Raw genomic sequence first — 20,152 nt, 5'->3', positions numbered from 1 at the left:
TGGCACATTGCAAATTTCACCTCCATTGAAAATCTTTGGTAAATCTTTACAGTTAGTTTTACAGGAACCCTGGGAGACATTACATCCTCAAAAGATGTTCAAATCCTTCCCTTTGGCTTCTGGAAATGAATACACAGAACTGAAAACTTAGACATTTCAGATGATCATGTCACAAAGTCAGCACATTGTCAGCAAATGAGAAAAACCTTATGAATATGAAAGCCCTTGCACACCAAACTTAACATCTCAGAGCAGACCAGAAGTAGATTTTCAAAGGTGTTAATAGTTTCAGGAAGGAGAAAACTCATCTTCCCGTTAATGCTTAATTCTTATTTTTTCAAATACAAAGGAAAACAATAAAGGTCGATCTAGAGAACACATTCAGGGATAAATTATGATGCTAGTGTTTCAGTCAAGAAGCAATAGGGAAATTCAGTGAAATAACAGAGATACAGTCAAAGGCAAATCTGACCTTGTAAATAGAAAAAAAATAGAAACATTTGCAAAGATATTTTGAACAAATTTATTCAGGTGAAGCTCAGTAAAATAAAAGCTACCATAGCATTCAATATAGAATACTTATTGTAATAATTGTAAGCAAAAAAACCCCAAAACTTTTTACACACATTTTTAGGATGCTCTTAACAGGGTTTTTTATTTTGGTCAGTACTCTAGTGTGATTCTGATCAAACATCTCTCACACTGAAAGATTATGTAAATTATCTTGATTTTGCCTTTTTAATATCTATAAGAGGATCTCATGTTTGCCCAATCCTCCATGATTTAACATAACCTGATGCTTTTTACAGGACTGCATACACTGTACCACTTCATAATTTATTACCTGTATAAAAACTCAAAATACAGCAAAAGAAAACAAAATAAAGGACATGTGAAAAAACAACAGTTTGCTACCACCTAATTCTTCTGAAATATATAGAAATTTTCAGAAATGTGTTTTTCATTTTTTGAGCAAATTATAGTTCACTTGCATAAAATATCTTGAAACAAAAAAAATATAAAAATTAGTGGTGTGACAGTCATTAGCTTAGTAAGCAAAAGACAGCATATTCAATAAGTGGAATGAAAGTCAGGTTTCAAAGATCTGTTCTGTATTACAAATATTACAAACGAGCTGTATGAGAAACTATAAAACTAGTACAATAGCAACAGTGAGGGTTAAGTCAAGTTTATGAAGAGCTTTGCAATCTAAGTATAGCTTAGGTTAGTAAAGGAAAAAAAAACCCTCTAAAACCCAAAATATTCTTATGGTTACAATCAGAATTGCAACCATACTAGCTGATGCAATGTTAAACCATAAACACATACACACCCATAAAAAATCCACCCTAATTATTGGTTTATGAACAAGAAAATTCAGATTAAAATTGTTTATAATATTGAGGTAATATTTCTAATACCTACTACAGAAACAGCGCACAGAAACACAGGAACCATAGTTTTATTAAGAGATATTTTTAAAAAAAAAAATTCTTTTCATAATGGCTAATCAAAATTAAATCAAAAACCAGCTAAAACAATCTCCTAAACCTAAAGAGCTGTCTATGAAAAAAGAAAAAAAGGATACTCAATGCTTTTCATTTTGACTGTGGAAAAACAAAGGCCAAAAGGACATAAAAGAGCACAAGTTTCAGTTACTCAGCCAAATGCCGTATGGTGAAGATAAAATGCTTTGTTTAGTCAGGTTTTTTGAGTTTGCTTATACAAACTTCAGATACTTCAGATCTGTTTTGTACTTTCAACATACTAAAGTTCAAAAGACTTGCACCAAAAGGTCACATCACAGCAACACAGCAGAGTGTAAATACAAAAAATTGTGTAATGTTTGGTTACACTGGGTCATGAGAGCCGGTTCTAGAAAACACACCCATACTGCTACACCAGTAGCACTGCAGACAAGAATACTGTAGGACTAAACTCATTCTTGCAGAAGGAGCCACAACACCTCCCCACTGGTCTGAGACAATCTGTCATTTGCTGTAGCTAATTCATAACAAGACCATGGATTATGCAATACAAGTATTGGGAAAAGTCTCGTAGATTAAGTAGACTTTGTCATTACAAACCCAGCTCATTTTGGTTTTAGATCTGAGGAGGTCTGGCTGTGACTAGCTAGTGAGAGAGTTCTGCATAATACTGGAAAATTTTTGCTTTGGATTTTATAGTCACTAGCAGACAATCTTTCAGTTATGATCACCATGATCTTCACCACTGGAAAGACTATATTTCCCTCACTTTCTCTAAAAATAAAGGAGAGGGTAAAGAAACTCAGCAGTGCTTGGGTGCAGTTCTCCCAGGCAAATGCTGGAAACTGCCCCTCTCAAGGGCTTAAAAGACTCTGGAAATAAATAAAGAAATACAGGCTCTGCCCAGCTAGATGCAAACATGACTACTTGATAAGAAATGCCAAAAATTATGAAAAAAAAGAATCAACTTTTTAAACTTAAATACAAATTAATAACCTCCATCTAAGAACATTGAACATCTAGATGATGAACAGCTAGAAAAGAACAAAGTTTTTGTTTGCTAGAAGAGTTTACCATACAGGTCAAAAGTAAGACAAAACTTGCAGTGAGATGATTTTTTTTCCCCTGTGTTTGTTTATATGATGAAGGTCATGTTATTTTAAGGAATGTCAACCCTTCATTAGATATAGCAGAGTATGAATTTTGCTGAGGAAATCTGAGTTCTGGTTAATTCCTTTTGTCAACCTGTTATCTCACTGAGGCAGTGATTTGTAGCAAAATCAATAGAAAATTACAAAGATGTAGCACTGCCAGATTATCTTGGCCATTTAGACTGCTCTTGAAGTCTCACAAGATAAAACCACCAAAATTCAGAGGGAAAAGATTGAAAGATCTCCATTTATAACTGGTATGGAATGGAAGTCAGGTAACCCTAAAAAAAAGCGTTTCTCTGTTAGGTGAAAACCAGTCAAGTCATCATTCTAGCTTTAAAGTCGTCCAGTTTCAGCAAACACCTTTGATCTATTTCAGTGTTCTGTTACTAATCTACTGCTGATGAAGAAATATGCAAAAATGCAGAGATGACAATGAACAACAGAACCTTGGCATACCTCAACACAGACACATTACAGACTACAGGTCATGGGAAAAGTCAGTTCTCAATCTCATAGTACACAAACTAATTAATTCCAAGGGGAAAAAACCTAATGTTTTCTGCTTACCTGATATGGAACAATACTCCCATGAGCAGTACCCCAGCGTTTCGCTTCAATTTTGCAATTAAGGTAATTAGCTGCTACATGAGTGAGACATGCAACCTGAAAATGGAAAAAAAGTATAGTATTCAGGAAAGCTGAAACTTCATTGACAGCTTCTCTGAAATTTCCTTCTATGTGCTTTAGATACATAAGTCAACATATTTATATCACAAAAGCATCCTTTAGATATTATACATTTTGTACACTTTTTTACTATGAGAAAAACTCAAGCTACAGCTATATCACAGAAGTGCTTAAGTACAACTCAACAAACTCAAAAATTAATAAGTTCCCTGTAACATCAGCAATGTTGGACATATGTACCATTTAACTAACCTGAGACATAAATAGTGTCACCCTAAATAGTTTGCAGAATGGTCAGCTGCAGCAGTGTCTTGTCCAAAGTCTAGTGGGAAGCATGATGGCTTTGTGGGATAGAACTCACCATTTCCTGACCCTCAATCCCATGCTTAAATCACAAAGATTTTTCCCTCAGTTACAAGATTATCTTTTAGTTTTCTCCTATGCTTCTCATTTTACATGTCCAAGCTATGGAAAATATTTCTGAATTCTTCAGCTCCCCACATGTTCTGTAATATTAATTAAGTCCTGAGCCTTGATAAATCATCTGTCATTAGAAGATAAGGAGAGATTTAGCAAGTTATTAGTCAGACAGAACTGGAAAAGTATTAACTTTTGGGAAAATACAGCACGCTAACTTAGGAACCAGGATGTGAGAGTTTTAATATATATTTTATAAGTATGATTACATCTTAGGGAAAAGAAATGAACATTTGTGATGCAGTAATGCATGAAAATCAATGGCTTTCTTATAACCCATAGCAGATTCTTAATTCTTTGAGGGAACACAGTGTGTGATGATATCTGAAGCCATGGAAAACAACAACAAATCATTACAGTTACCATGGAAGGTTATCCCTAATTCTTCAGACACAATGCATTTGTTTTATTCTGTTAACTAGCTGCACCAGTAAGTGCAAGTGGTTGCCTAAACAGTAGACCACATGAACAATTTTTTCCAAAAATATAGTTTTCTCCATATTTCTCCCATTAGATGGAAGAAATTTGCTTTGATGATCTAAGTATTTATACTATTTTTTACCTACTAGTCAGTCTAGTCTACAACAAAACTTGCAATTAATTCAGAGTCCACCATTCATATTCCAATATGTGAATTATATAAGAATTCCCAGGAAACAAAAGCCATTTAATTTTCTTCTTCTTTCTCCATATATTCTGAAAAGACAATGTGAATATGTCACTGTAGCATTTAAAGAAAATATTAAACTGTAAATCATGCATGCAGTGATTTAGTACAGCAGAAAACCTAAGAAAGTATACAGCAAATAAGAGTCCAGCTACTGACAAAAGTTGTATTTGTATATATTAAGTAGAAATACAAGTCCCTATTCCTGAGTACTGTTGGAAAACATTTTGTAGCTGGATTACAGGTCCAGCTTTTTATACCCCAGTGTCACTTCATTTGGCTAAAATATTGAACCATGTCTGTCCTTTGATCCCTAGGAAAATCTCAGCAGTTAAGGAAATGAACCAAAAGTATCTAGAAATATTTTTTTTTCCTAATTTGCAACTTTCCTCAGTAATATAGAATGAAACACACCATGATTATAGAGAGAGTTCACGAGTTACAAGAGTGTGTCATTCAGTAACACATAGCCTTGACCTATCACTTCTGTAATTTTTCAGTTTGCGATCACACTCCATAGTGATAATTTGTCTGCCACAGCAAATGGCTCTGCAGTGATGATGAAATATTATTCATTATATATTCTTCTGTATTTGTATGCAATACTACACAGCTGACATATTACACACAAATTTCACTGACAGGTAAGATGCATCCATTACAACTGGTTTTGAATTCTAAAGACCAAGAGTATGCATTTAACTTTCCACATTTTCCATACAGGAAATGTTAATTTAACTCTTTACAAACTTAACTCTGGGAAGGACATAGTGAATTAAAACCTAGTGAAACAGAAATCCCAAAATAATAATATTGAATGTAATCGAGCCAAGATCTCGTGCTATCCATTTGTTTCTACATTCTATGCTATAGAATTAGGGACTGGAGTTTGAGAAACAAAATTCTTCACAAAAAAAAACTTTTATAAAAATATATCTTCTTAACACAGTGTTGCAAATGGCTTCAGCTTCCTTGATGAGATGAGTGTAATATTTTCAGTAATGGAAAAAAACCACACATCTAGATTTCTCCAAAGCACTTGTCCACAGTACACTAAGAAAAATGGGGTTAAAACATAATGCTCACTAGATATTGACATTTCACCACTAAAGTACCTGCTTCACTCTTGTTTCAATAGCAAGAGACCGAAAATGCCAGGGAAGTCAGAGCTTAGTAAAGATGGCGATGCTGGAACTAACAATTGCTCAGACTATATCAAGGTCTCAATTCCACTTGCTACTTAGTGTGAAGAAGCTTATTATTGCTTTTCCAATAAATAATGAAGGAAAAAAAGCTTTTGGCTTCCTCTCACTACCATCTCTGATTTGGGTACCTTATTCATAGTCAAATTACCCAGACAAAATGAATTATTAGCAGTACCTGTAGCATCATCGCCTATTAGATCACAATAAAGTAAATATATTGGTGTTTTGTGTTTTACATAAAAATACACCATTGAGTGAACACTGTGGCCTTTTGCTACATTCACAATAACTTTCTGATGAGTTCAGCAAACTGAGAAGATGATTCTATTTCTATGGTCCCATGAAACTTGCCCAAGACTACTATGTCTTTCCCTTTTTCTCTCTTCCTGGCTCAGTTCACTCTCTTTGGTCTCTCCAAAGGTTTAGTCCCACTAAAAAGGCACTGAAAAAAAAACCTTTCAGCATATATAATTTATGTCATTAATAACACGAAGAATTGATCTACCTACATCTTACAGCTGTTAAGCAAACTGCTGAACTATAAGCATAAAAAAAGATATCCCAAATGAACACTTTTATAGACATTATATCCTTTAGAAAAAAATGTTTGTAACAATATAAGTCTACTTTTCCAAAGTCTCCTGTAATTCAAGACTCAGGACCTCACTGCTAGAGACACTTCTTGCAGTAAAAACATCTATAATACAATCAATCTCTCAAACTGGAGTTTGGGTACATCTGTGTGACATATTCAGCTAAGCATTTTTAAAATCTATACTTAAAACTGCTTTCCTGAAACCTTATAGACCCATTTCTTTTCTCCTTTAATTAAGAAATAATCCTTAAAAGTAACCTTTGAACTTACAACATTAAAGCAGATGTATTACAATCATACAGAGATCTCTGTATTCATTTGCTTGTAAGGACACATCTATGCACTGTAACTATGCATTATCAAATATCTACAGATAAGCATTTCTTTATTTCACATCAGTAAAGGGAACACATATTTCAACATTCCATTCTAATATTACTGTTGATGGCCAAATCCCATATTTGTGTTACAGACTTACTTAAATCAGAACAAAAAGAGACCTGCATTAACGTCTGAAAACTTATGCTCAGATTATGATGGAATCAGACGGATGGGAAACAAGATATTAAAAGCCACAAGGTCAGCAGACAAAGAAAAGAGACAGAATTTCAAAAGATTTTTTTTCAAGATAGCACATCAAACATAAGTTATTACAATGAGTCCGCTGAGTCAATCAATCATTTACATGCAATTTCAAGTGTATATGAATAACAAAAGAAGACAGGTAACTGGAAAGAGAAAAACATTTTAATTATATTCTTTACTTTCTTCTCCCTCCAATTTTATGTCTGCTGTCCTGCCATGTATCTTAACAATGCTTTGACTGTAAGCCAAGTTAATTTATTTCTGTCTCATTCTTTGCTTGCTTTTTCTTAAAGCGAGCATGTAGACTTATGAATTTTGAGACTCAAACATTTTACACTGGCATAGGTGACTTATTTTATGCTATTCTACAGAAGTAGCAACACAATTATTAATTTACAGCTTTGTAGGAAGAAAATCATTCTAGAAAATTGCATTGCCTTCTGTTGTGTAAAGGCTGACAAACTTCCTTTTACACCTTTTCCATACTTCTGGTGACATATTAAAAAAATCTGAACATAAGACCACAATCCACATTTAGTGCACAGTATTAAAGGTCTCTTAAAATCACTGATCCTATGCTAGTATTTACCTAATGACTGATTTTACTGGTTTATATTTTCCCTAAGTATTTTGACACTGATAATGTTTAAGTTTGAGTAATTTTGCTTTTGCAGTTAGTCCCTATCGTCCTTATGGAAGCAGCTTCCATGTACATGTGTATCAAGTGACTCTCAGCTCTTTGAGTCATTTTTGCATTATCCAAAAACCCAAAAACCCACATCAAAAACCAAAACCTCTATAACTACCAGGAAACCCCCACTCTTACAGCTAATTATGCAATTCCTAAGCATTGACCCAACTGTTTCAGGATGTGGCACTATACCACAATGAACAGCAGTGTTATATCAGTTTTTAGACGGAGAATTGTGTTTCAAACTCCTGCAAGAATGAACTGGGCAGCAGAAACCACAGCCTTGTGCAGAGGCAAGAGAACTGCCACAGTTCAAGGCAGCCCATCATGCAGCAGTCCAGCAGTAAACCACAGCAGTCCAAGTGCTATCAACAAACATCACCTGACATTTGGGCTTGTAAGAGCCACCCATCAAGTCTGAAATTGAGAGATCTGCAGGAGGTAAAAATCAGTTCAGAGTGGCATACACCTATAGGCAGGGCAGAATTCCCACTTACAAATACACAGCAAAGACATTGCCCACAAAGGAGCAAGATTATACTGCTTCATCTGTGGTGTCCCTGCATCAAGGCAGTAGGTCTGGCCTGCAAAAGTTAACTGGAAAAAGTAAAACTACTATCACGCAGGCCAAGGCTTAATACTATTACAGAGAATTTTAGAAGAATGTCTGTGGTCATGTTAGAACACTGTGCTCTGAGTAAAAAGTGTTTTCTACTCAGTGACACCGATTTCTCTTATTGCAAAACTCCAGGAAATTATCATGAATTCAGCCTTCACAAAAGAAAACTCCTGGCACTGAAGTATCCGCAAATGGCATAATCCTAGCCACAACTACAATCTTGTTAAGATAAAATCAAATCTTTAATGACAAATAACTATAATTTTAAAACAGGTCTCCTACAGTGTCCTGTTCTTGTACCTTCCAACCAGACACTTAGGCAGGTATCCAAATCTGTGACAGCAATCACATGCAGCACGGGGGATTTACTGATTCAAGTTAGCCACCTGACCAATGGCACACAGCAAATCACAGTGATAGCACAAAAGATGTGCTAGGAGGTGTTAATTGAATCAGAAACAATAAAAAACCCCCAAACCATGCAATAAGAAAATAATAGGTAATGTATTTGAATACCTTATCTAGAATATGAATTCTCAGAGGTTAAGATAGATAACAAAAGCAAAACAGACTTTAAAGGTACACAGTTGTGCAAATACTTTTTTTGACTGAAAATGATGTCTGATAACATCTTTTTGCTTTATTAAAAAAAAGTTTAGACTACATAAATAGAGAAACTAAGACATCTTCAAAAACATAATGCATTTACATCGCAGAGAACTGCTACATTCAGTGAAATGAAGTAAGAAAAAAGAACTGATCTACAAATTATTTTTAATGAGCTATTTAGAGCTCATAAAAGACCAGAATGAATGTTTCTGTGCTTCCCACAGCATCGAGATCAGCTCCTGATTAAGATTCATTTAGCATTAACAATAGCAAAGATTGATGCAACTAACAGATGTAGGACTTGTAATTTCAAAAGTATGTACTGTTCAGCACAGAGTTTCAAGAGTAAGTACATGTTAAATGGACTCCTAGTTCTCCTCAGTCTCCAATTAAATGGGCAAACAAACAAACAAACAAAAAATAAACTTCTACACACTCAGAGGAATTTTAGGTAGATGATCAAAAATAAAAATCTTGACCATTGAAGCTATTAACATTCTTGTCATTAAAGAGAAAAAGAAAACAAAAAAAAAATTAAATGAGCTCCCGTTGAAGAAAGACACATTCAAAAAGGAAGAATAAATTTCATTTTCTTGATTACAATAAAATGGTAGTCTTTATTTTTCTGAAAGTGTAAAGAAAGATCTACTTCAATCACTGAAAAAATCTTGATTCAGCTTCATATTTACAAAGGAACATCTCTAAGGAACCTGTTAGTTAAAAAAAGAAAACTATTAAGGAGAGTATTAGAGCTAAAAATACCGAGAACTCCAAAGTTAGCCTGTATACTCTGTGCAAAATCCAAAAACTGAAGGCACTAGGTTTCTCATAAAGAAAAAAAATGAAAAAAAATGAAAAAAAGAAAAAAAAAAAGAAAGAAAAAAAAAAGAAAAAAAGTCTATCAATGGATTTTCCCATAACATGATCCTGGAAACAGATGAATCATTTTTAAAGTAACTTTGAAAACAAAGCCCTTTTCTTTTCCATTACATGGAAAATCCAGCCAAAACAGTTAAAACTTTGGCAACGTTCTAACAAATGAAATCAGGTGTTGATAACAGATATATCAGACAACTTTAGCCATAAACTTCTACAATTATCTTCCTAAGACTTTATTCTCTCTGAAAAAAGATTATATATGCATTAAAATATTAAATGCATTGTGTTCTGTATTTCACAGCTTTGCTAAATCCAGGCAAAATTCAACTTACAAAAACTTTATTCTGCTACATTGTATACCGGTTTCACTGACACTCTAATACATTTTGTGTCTTGATTTTCTAGGGCTGAATGATGGTGATGATAGGGCTGAATATTCATGGGTAAGAATCAACAAGGCCAACAGGGCAGACATCCTGGTGGCACTCTTATAGACCACCCAACCAGGGAAAAGGGCAGATGGAATATTCTGTGAGTAGCTGGGAGAAGTCTCACAATTGCTATCCCTTGTTCTAATGAGGGACTTCCGCATACTAGATGTCTTGAAAATACAACACAGGTATAGTCTAGGTTAGCATAGTAATAGCCTAGGAGGTCTCTGGAGTGTGCATCACCCTGATGCACCTGGTGAGAGCCAACTAGGGAAAGGGCCCTCTGGACCTGTTGTTTGTGAACAGAGAGGGAATTCTGGGTGGGGGTGGAAGGCTGTCTTGAGTATAGGAGTCATGAAATGATAGAATTTTTAATTCTTGCAGAAGGAAGGAGAGGGCGGGCAGGAGAACCGTTACATTGGAATTCCAGAGGGAAGACTTAGGCCTGTTTAGAAGATTGGTTGAGAGAGTCTCTTGGGAAGAAGTCCTGTAAGACAAAGGAATCTAGGTAGGCTGCATATTCTACATGTAAGGAACACCTAAAGGTTCAGGCATAGGATCGTCATGCTGCACATGCCTGACAGCCAGGGGATCAGGCCCAGCCAGTATAGGTTTATAAAAGGCAGGTCCTACTTGACCAACCTGATCTTCTATGGCAAGGAAACTCAGCAGATGAGGGAAAAGCTGTGGCTGTTATCTACCTGTAAAACCTTTGACATTTTCTCACAACCTTCTTCTCATGGCTTGGATGGGTGCACTCTTTGCTGGATTAAAAAAAAAACTGTCTGGATAGCTGGGCCTGGAGAGTGGTCTGGCTGGTCACTGGTCCCCCAGGGCTCGGTGTTTGGGCCAGTTCTTTTTACCATCTTCAACAATACACTGGACAAGGGTACCGGATGCACCCTCTGTCAGCTTGCAGACAACATCAAGTTGGGCAGCTGTGATGATCCGCTGGAGAGTAGGAAGGCTCTGCAGAGGGACCTGGACAGGCTGGATCAATGGGCCAAAGACATTAGCAGGTTCAACAAGAAGTGCTGAATCCTGCACTTGGGTCACAACAACCCCAGGCAGCACCAGAGGCTGCAGGCAGACTGGCTGGAAAGCTGCCCAGCAGAAAAAGACCTGGGGGTGCAGATTGGCAGCAGCTGAACATGAACCAGTATGTGCCCAGGTGGCCAAGCAGGCCAATGGCATCCTGGCCTGGATCAAGAATAGTGTGGCCAACAGGACCAGGGCAGTGCTCTTCAATCAGAATCCAGTGCTCAGTTTTGAGCCCCTCACTACCAGAAAGATACCAGAGGTGCTGAAGCATGTCTGGAGAAGGGCAATGTAGCTGGTGAAGGATATGGAGCACAAGTCTTATAAGCAGCAGCTGTGGGAGATTTAATTGTTCAGACTGGAGAAAAGGAGGCTCAGAGATGACCCTTTTTCCTCTCTACAACTTCTTGAAAGGAGGCTGTAGTGAAGTGTGGGGGCCAGTGATAGGACAGTGATAGGACAAGAGGAAAAGGCCTCTAAACACAGGAGGTTTAGATTAGATAAGAGGAAACATTTTTTCACTGAAGAGGCATTCATTTTCACAGCCATTGAAACAAGCTGCCCAGGGAAGTGGTGGAGTCACTGTATCTGGGGGTATTTAAAAGTTGTGGCACTTAGGGGCATGCTTTAGGGTGGACTTGGTGTCAAGTGCTGAGTTACTTGATGATCTTAAAGTTCTTTTCCAACCTAAATGATTCTTTCCTATTCTAAAAATAGTAGCTATATTTGACAGCTGAGAATGGAAACATGAAAGCATAAAAATATGATAAAGACAAAAACATTTTGTTCATATAAAATTTAATTACTGGTGAAGACAGGCATCAGAATAACTATAACAATTTTTGTTCTTCTTAGCAATAGTGTAGTACCCAGAGACTCCAAATTGGATGCTATATACACTTTGTGAAGGATACTATTTTTTATTTAATCTGTAATAAGGATGTTTATCTATGGAAAGCTGTCAACATCCAAAACAAGGTGTATTAAGGCACTTTTCACTTTTGATCTTATGATAGGAACAGTGCCACTTACAATGAAAATATGCATACATCTAACCATTTACAGCACTCATTTTTTTGTTACCACATTTATCAGCATTAATATTTGCATGGAAAAAAAGAATCTTAGGTTTGTCTACTGACATTGTCATTTTCATTTTATCTGTAGTGAACAAATAGAAGAATAAAATATAATAGTAATTTCAACAGCTTGTGCTGCAGCAATGCAAACAGAAACAAGTCACACCTGTTTGGTTGTGTGAGAAATGTGCAAATGTCGTCTCCCTATTATCACAACGAAATCTCTCATTCATTACAGTATTACCTCAGCAGAGCAACAATGGCTTTAGTTCTAACACTGAAAATCTCCATTCACTGCCCATTAGTACTTAGGTGCTAATTCAGTACAGGGATGCCACAAGCAACAAATAGATGCAATTGAATGAAATGTCTGAAATAGGATGTTTTACAAGATTAATTTCTGTGCCTCTGCAGCATTAATAAATGCCCACAATGCTCTTTTGAGTATTTTAATGCTGCTCACATTGCAGATGTAGCTTATCTACTAAGCTGATACACAGCATGCAAGTCAGAGAAATGTGGTCCAAAGTTCTGTTTGACTTGAGTATTACCAATGAGTCTGGAGTCAAAATGTGGCACTTCTACACAATGCTTTTAAAGTAGTGGCAACACTGTAAATGATACCCTGAAGAAGGATGTTATTCTTTAATCAGTCTACAAAAATATTTAAGTAGTATCAAACCCAAAATGTTTTATCACAGAATAAAACAGAATAAAAGTAACTTCAAGTATATTTATTAGAGAAATGTAGTACTACCAAAATCATTCAAAGCAAGGAAAGGCATTTTTACAAATAACTGGACTCTGATTAGACGCCCACACTGATGGTCACGTTGATCCACCCCAGAGTAATGATGGAAGGGAAGGAACTTGTTAAACCACTCTCAATCCTCTACCACAGTCCTTGTTTACTGAAGAAGTTCCAGCTGACTGGAAATTAGCAAATGCAAAGCAAATTTACAAGAATTTTCTGAAGGATAATTCAGGGAGCTACAGGTCTGTCAGCCTGACCTCAGTTCTGACCAAGGTTAGGGAAGAGATCAGAGATCATCCAGAGTGCCATTACACATCACATGCAGGACAATCGAGGATCAAGCCCAGCCAACATGTATTTAGGAAAGGACATCATCAGTCCTGCTTGGTCAGCCTGACCTTCTTCTATGACCAAGTGACCCACTTAGTAAATGAGGGAAAGGATGTACTCTATCTAGACTTCAGTAAAGCATTTGACAGTCTCCCACATCCTCTAGCATCCTTCTAGAAAACCTGTGTGCTTGTGGATTGGATGGGTGAACACTGCAGTAGATAGAAACTGGGCTGGATGGCCAGGCCCAGAGAGTCGTGGTGAATGGAACTAAACCCACCTGGTGTTCCCCAGGGCTCAGTTTTGGGGCTGGTCCCTGTTTAACATCTTTTTTGATGATCCAGACCTGGAGATTCAGGGCACCCTCAGTAAATTTGCAGAAAATGCTAAGTTGGGTTGGAGCACTGATCTCTTCAAGACTAGGAAGGTTCTGCAGGGAAACCTGGACAGATTTGATCAGTGGGCTGAGGACAACATCATGAAGACAATGGGGAAGTGTTGGGTCCTGCACTCAAGTCCCAGCAGCCCCATGAAGCCTGACAAGCTTGGGGAGGGGTGGCTGAAGAGCTGGTCAGCAGAAAGAGACCGGGGGGGGGTGGGGGTGGGGGGGGGGGTGGGGTGCTCAGTATGAGCCAGCAGTGTGCCCAGGTGGCCAAGAAGGGCAATGGCATCCTGGCCTCTATGCAGAACAGTGTGGCCAGCAGGACCAGGGCAGTAATTCTGCACCTCCTGCACTCAGCACTGGTGAGGCCACACCTCGAGTACTGTGTTCAGTTCTGGGCCTCTCACTTCAGAAAGGTCACTGAGGTGCTGGAGTGTGGCCAAAGAAGGGCAACAAGGCTTGTGAAAGGTCTGGAAAATGTGTCTTATAAGGCATGGGTATGGGAGCTGGGGTTGTTTATTCTTGAGAAGAGGAGGCTCAGGAGGGACCTCACTGCTCTCTAGAACTACCTGAAAGGTGGTTGGAGTGAGATGAGGGCCAGTCTCTTCTACTGTGGCTTCAGCAAGAGGACCAGAGGACAGCCTTAAGACGAGACAAAGGAGATTCAGATACCAGGGGAAAAAAAAAATTCAGTGTTAGGGTGGTCAGGCATTGGAATAGGATGCCCAGGGTAGAGTCACCATCCCTGGAGATGTGTAAGAGGTGGCTGGATCTGGATGATGTGATTTAGTTGTTTAGGAGTTATAGTAGTAGTTCTGGGTTGACAACTGGACTTCATGATCTTAAGGGTCTCTTTAAACCTTGATGATTCTATGACTTTTAGACAGTTTAATGGATACCTGTTTTAGAAGTTTGAAACTAGAGTCTGAACACATTTTTTATAGCTTTCACTATAACAAAATAAGTAATAAATTATGACTTTTGGCCTAATTGGATGTCACTTCTCTAAAGAGTTTGCAGTCTGATTGATTAGCCAAAACCAATAGTGAATACAGAAATAATACTGTGCTGAATACAAAGAAAAATTCTGGCAGCAGGACTTCATCAGACCTAAGGAAGTAATTTTAAATGTGTTTCAGCATAATCCTTTACTTCACCTTTTTTTTTTTTTTTAAATAAATTATAATCTACAGAGAAATTTTAATGAGAGTTATCTGAAGTAATCAAACTAAACAGTCTTGAACCCTTAGCTAGAGTTCTATTGTCATACTCAAAAATGCCACACCTGTTAAGGTTTATTAGATTTCCAGAAGTTCAACAGCACATAAAAATCAGCTGTTTTGCTAACTTTATATTTTCCATAACATAAAACTAAAACCTCTTCCATCAAGTTACAAACTTTTTACTTGTTATCTACACAAATAAATGGAGCACAATGTGTTGAAAGGCTCTGTCCTAATTTGATGAACTTATAGAATGACTTCTGAAAACTTCTGAGTTTAGAGGGGTACGTAAGCTTTTGGGATACACGAAATATATTTATTCTGCTACTAGTTGCTTAAATCTTTCCCCTTTCTTTTCATTTACCCAGGTTATGCTGCTCCCAATACTCAGCATGATTCTGAAATCTGATCTGCTGGTAATAAACATCTTGATTCCATTTCTAAGATTACACCCTTATTTAAAGGTCATCTAAATTAAAAACTCATTAAAAGAAATGTCTTCCTTTGTCTTCAAACTCTCTCCCCTATCCACTCCAGGCAGCCATTTTAATTTTTTTTAGTAATAAAGGGGCATATTTTTTCTATCTCCTTTCTAGTCTTTCTCTAATTAATGACAGAGGCAGATCAACACAGGAAAATAAAGCTGCTACTCATTCAGGCTTGGTTTCTTTAGCACAAGAACAAAAAGACACAGGATTTACAGTTAGGTAGCATTTAAAGAAGAAATTCCCTAGCAATTTGAATATGTACTCTGTTTACAGAGTAAAGAAAAGTCTAAATAAAACCAAGATCCAGTTGGAGGATGTTCTACCAATGACTGCATAACTAATCATTAGAAATCATAACACACATTCCACAGAGGCCAATATTAAATTGAGTTACTGTCATGTGTGTATGGTCCTCTGGTCTATTCAATCAAATTCTGGCTGCTTAAAACCCAGAGGGAAAAGTTCTGTTCTTAGTTATACAGCTGTCCTCAATGGAAATTGTCAAGAATACAGGCCAAGAAGTGTTTAAAGTGCAGTATATGTTTAAAGAAATGTTCACATTAATTCAGATTTTGTTATTTTTCCATATGAGAGGTATATAGTGAAAAAGATGACATCTCCATACAGCACATGCTCAATTTTTTACTATGATGGAAATAAAGAATACTATGTTTTGCAAAGATGATGCTTTATAAGCTTGTAAAAAAACCACTTATTCAAACCATACCCAAAAACAAGACAACTGTGTAACAGTCCTCATAGCTGGCCTCCAAAATCACCAGAAGCAATAACCTCTAAAAAAGGTTCTTTTCTTTTGGTATTCAGTCAACTCATGATTCTCAGCAAGCGGAGAAGCAACAAGATAGAGACAAGACATCTGAGCAACATTCAAGTTCCAAGATTGATATTTCCACACAACTTACTGCTCAGGGATTCTATGATGCCATGTATGTCCTACAGGAAGTATGCAGCTGTTACCAGTTTCACCTATACTTAATAACTGCTAAAAAGACATGCCATGAAAGCCCTTAATAGATAGCACTGAAAGCACCTTGAATAGGCAAGACTTAAACAGAATCATCTTGGGAAAATGTGATGTAGAAACAAAAAACTAATAGCTTCTAACCCTCACTATTCCCTCAGTAAACTAACTGTTTAATTAAGCACAAAAATGAAATAAAGAAAATAATGTATACCAATTTTCTAGGTTTTTCTAGAGTCACTTCAATATTTTAAGAAGATTGAGTGTTTGCTACGGCAAATACAAACTAAAACACAGTAGCCAGAAGCAGAGAAGTGTCTGATGAACAATCATACAAAAAATATTAACCACATTATCCTGTCTGTGGAATCTAGGAAAAAATATACTTCAAAAATTGCAGAAATGTTAAATATAAAATAATTCTTGCAGATTTTTAATCCAAATGAAACCAACTTATTACAGTATTTGTTGGAGCCTGGTCGTAATTAAATACAGGAAGGATATTAAAACTTCCAAGAGATTTTTTTAAGCCACAACAGAAGAAAAGGCACAATTGCATAATTGGAACCAAATCCAAACCCCACTTCCTTCTTATTTATCAGTATCATCTAAAGGACACTATTTAGATGCTGAAAGGTCTGGAGCTTACAACTGTGAATCATCTAAAAGTCAAAAATTTCAAAGGAATCGTACGACATGGGTTAAAAGTTTATAGATGAGAGATATAGAAAGTTTCTGCTCACTGCAAAACCACATCCTAAGAATTACGATATCTCTTGTACAAAAAAATCCTAGAATCCTATTTTGTTGTGGGGAAAGAAATCCCCACATATTTAAAGAAATATTTAAAATATAGGATTTGAAAGAGAGATCCATATTTTAAGATATCCTAAAAATAATGTTTCTTCAGAGAATGGGATCTCACAGATCACAAATACAAAACTAACTTAACAGTGGGATAGTTCTTTAAAAAGTTTCAGATGAGTTTTGTTGGCAGTTGAATTCAGTTCAATACTTTGTTATTTGCATGTCTGTGCAGGAAATTTGTGTCAAAAGCATTCTCCAGCCCTCCCCTCCACAAAAAACAGAACAAAAGAAAAAAACCAAACAAACAACAGCAAGCAAACAAACAAATAAATAAATGTGTATATATATGTATATATAAATCCCCTTGCATTTCTACAAGGCATACAGAAAAGTGATAGCACAGACAGAGATGGACATTTAAATGTTAAGGTTTCTCCTGTAAAATAAACCAACCAGTTTTTTTCAAGATTTTCTAATTACCTGAGTGACTTAACCCCTGGGGTTTTTATTCCTTTCTGACAGTCAGTCATCAACACTGAACAATGAAGACATATGGCCAGGTTCACAATTTTAGGTTCAGACAAAGGGATGAAGGAAAGATCCAAGCACACTGCTATATTATGCTGGCAAAACCAAGAAGTTTCATATAAGACCCTGCTGTCACAACACTATAAATAGGATGGTTCAGTACACGTAGAAGATTCCTTTTTTTCTCATTAAAAAATACTACACTTCAGCAAAACTCATGCTGAAGGATAAGTTATCACAATGCGTCTGTTTCACCTCTAGTTCCTACCATTAATCAACACCAACAAGTACCAAATAAATGGAAAGTCTAAAACTTTAGGTTCCTTATTTTTTTGGCAGCATCCATGAGAAATATCAGAAAGTTCTTCTTTTTAAACATTCATCACATGAGGAAAAGATAGCTTTAGATACCTAGTTGGGTACATCAAAATCTCTTTAGAAACATGTCTCTTTAAAGACCCTAATCATATCACAGTAATTGTCTAACTTCCTTTAAAAAAACTCATTACTATCAGAAGTATTGCAAGAATAATTTATTTATTTACATTAATTTTCAGATTTGATAAAATACTGAATAATAATCAAGACTTCATTTAAAAAAAAAAAAACAAAAATAAAACAGTGGAACAAGGAATTAAACACACACACCCCTCCCAGAATTACTCTGGAAATTAATAAGAATTATCAGAAGTATTTTTTTAAAATTAAAAATTAAACATCAAGGAGCAGCTGCCATAATATATAACACTACAGTACCTTAAACATAAAGTCCCCCTACATCCATATATATACAAAATATTTAATAAACATTTTTTTCTAAACATTTTTCCAAGATACAACATTTGCAAATACATTTAAGTATAATTAAGTCCAATTCTTACAAACATTTGCTCCAAAACAAATGAAAAGTTCTTTATTGATTTAAGCAAGGATTTCCCCTCCTTTCTGATTTCAGTAGTTATTCAGACAAAAGCAGGAGGCACTAAAACCAGAGCAACCTCAATCATTAGTCTCAATCATTGTTATCATACAATGATATAGGTGTCCAACCTCTTGCTCACACCTGGGCCAACTTTTAGCACAACAGGCACTGTAATTTCTCAGCTGTACTGACAAATACAATGTGAAGAAAAATACAATTGAATAAAGATGAAAACAATGGAGCACTGTAGCTGCTTTAATTATGACTGCATACAATTTTGACATACATTCTAAAACAAACAAAAATTCCTCTGCATCATGTGCCTGGTTGGTACCAGCAAGTGCCTGCATCAGCAAAACAATGTATCATCTGATCATATACAGCTCATATCAACGTCACTTGCTTTTTAAAAATTGTTTTAAGAAATCATTATTTTAATTATTTTAATTATAACTTAAAAATTATTATTCATTATAAATCACCAATGTTCTTCAAACATTCAAAGAAGAGTTCAAATTCTCATTATTTGTAGTATATGCTATATCTTTCATGATCAAAACAACTTTGCCTTTAATGCCTAGGAAAAATGCTGCATCTTCAAGCTTACTTCCTTCTTTAACTCCCGGAGCCTGGGAAGGAAGGCAGACCTCCTGGATTACATTACTTTGAAACTTGGGTGATCCTTTAATACTCCAGGTGATTTTGCACAAGTTACTCAGTCCCTCTAGAAGTAACGTTCCCCAGTGCCAAAGCCTTCCTTTCAACATTGCTTTCACCACCTAGGCTTGTCTGTATCCAATTACTCACTACAACTGTTACAATCTCAGTGATATGATAAACCTTGATTAACCTGTGTTTCCAAAGAACATGGCAGCCCTTTGCAAAAAGTGAAAACCAAACTTACTTCAATAGCAACAATAACCATGTCACATGAAATGGTCACTACCAGAGTGGCAGATCAAGAGAATATTATTATGACAAGAGAATAATATTATTATTGTTGTCATTAGTTATACTAAGTAATGCACATTAATTGATATGCAAATGGTATTCTTAGGTTCAAACATCTACACAAGAAAAAGCAATATTTTTACAACTCCTACCTGAGTTGACAAGAGATTGCAGTCAATGTGTAGTCCTTTCCCCGTCTTATACCTCTGAAGTAAACCAGCCATAATTGCTCCATATGTAAACAACCCAGTAGCAAGGTCTGTCATTGCTACTCCTGGTCTAACTGGCTCACCATCCTAAAGAAAAAAAAAACACCCCAAAATGAAACAAGACAAACAAAACAATAAACAAAGAAAAAATTAAAGCAGGAAAACAAGCAGAGACAACACAATGGTGCAGGGGCTTGGATCTTATTGGCATGACGGAGACATGGTGGGATGACTCCAGTGACTGGAGCGTTGGAATGGAGGGATACAGGCTCTTTAGGAAAGACAGGCAAAGGAGACAAGGAGGCAGTGTTTCCCTCTGTCAGTGACCAGCTGGAGCACATAGAGTTTCACTGGGGATGGATGAAGAGCTGAG

The 20,152-nt window shown here is 36.3% G+C and overlaps 1 protein-coding gene across 4 annotated transcripts in view; it reads right to left on the bottom strand.

Moving 5' to 3' along the window:
* The window catches only part of SUGCT (succinyl-CoA:glutarate-CoA transferase), a 317,421-nt gene that overhangs the window by 252,616 nt on the left and 44,653 nt on the right, over positions 1–20,152 (bottom strand). For all 4 annotated transcript variants that reach the window (XM_014258689.2, XM_005529930.3, XM_014258688.2 and 1 more), the window contains 2 exons: positions 19,723–19,866; positions 3,209–3,304 (listed from right to left, as the gene is read on the bottom strand). In XM_014258689.2, the coding sequence (XP_014114164.2) occupies positions 3,209–3,304; positions 19,723–19,866 (240 nt within the window). The remainder of the gene's footprint in view (positions 1–3,208; positions 3,305–19,722; positions 19,867–20,152) is intronic.

The sequence above is a fragment of the Pseudopodoces humilis genome, chromosome 1, assembly GCF_049639895.1.
Source record: "Pseudopodoces humilis isolate 2021_Gansu_Grassland_sample_001 chromosome 1, ASM4963989v1, whole genome shotgun sequence".
NCBI lineage: Eukaryota > Metazoa > Chordata > Aves > Passeriformes > Paridae > Pseudopodoces > Pseudopodoces humilis.
The sequence above is the reverse complement of the archived record's forward strand: the minus strand, read 5'-3'. Positions and strand labels throughout refer to the sequence as shown.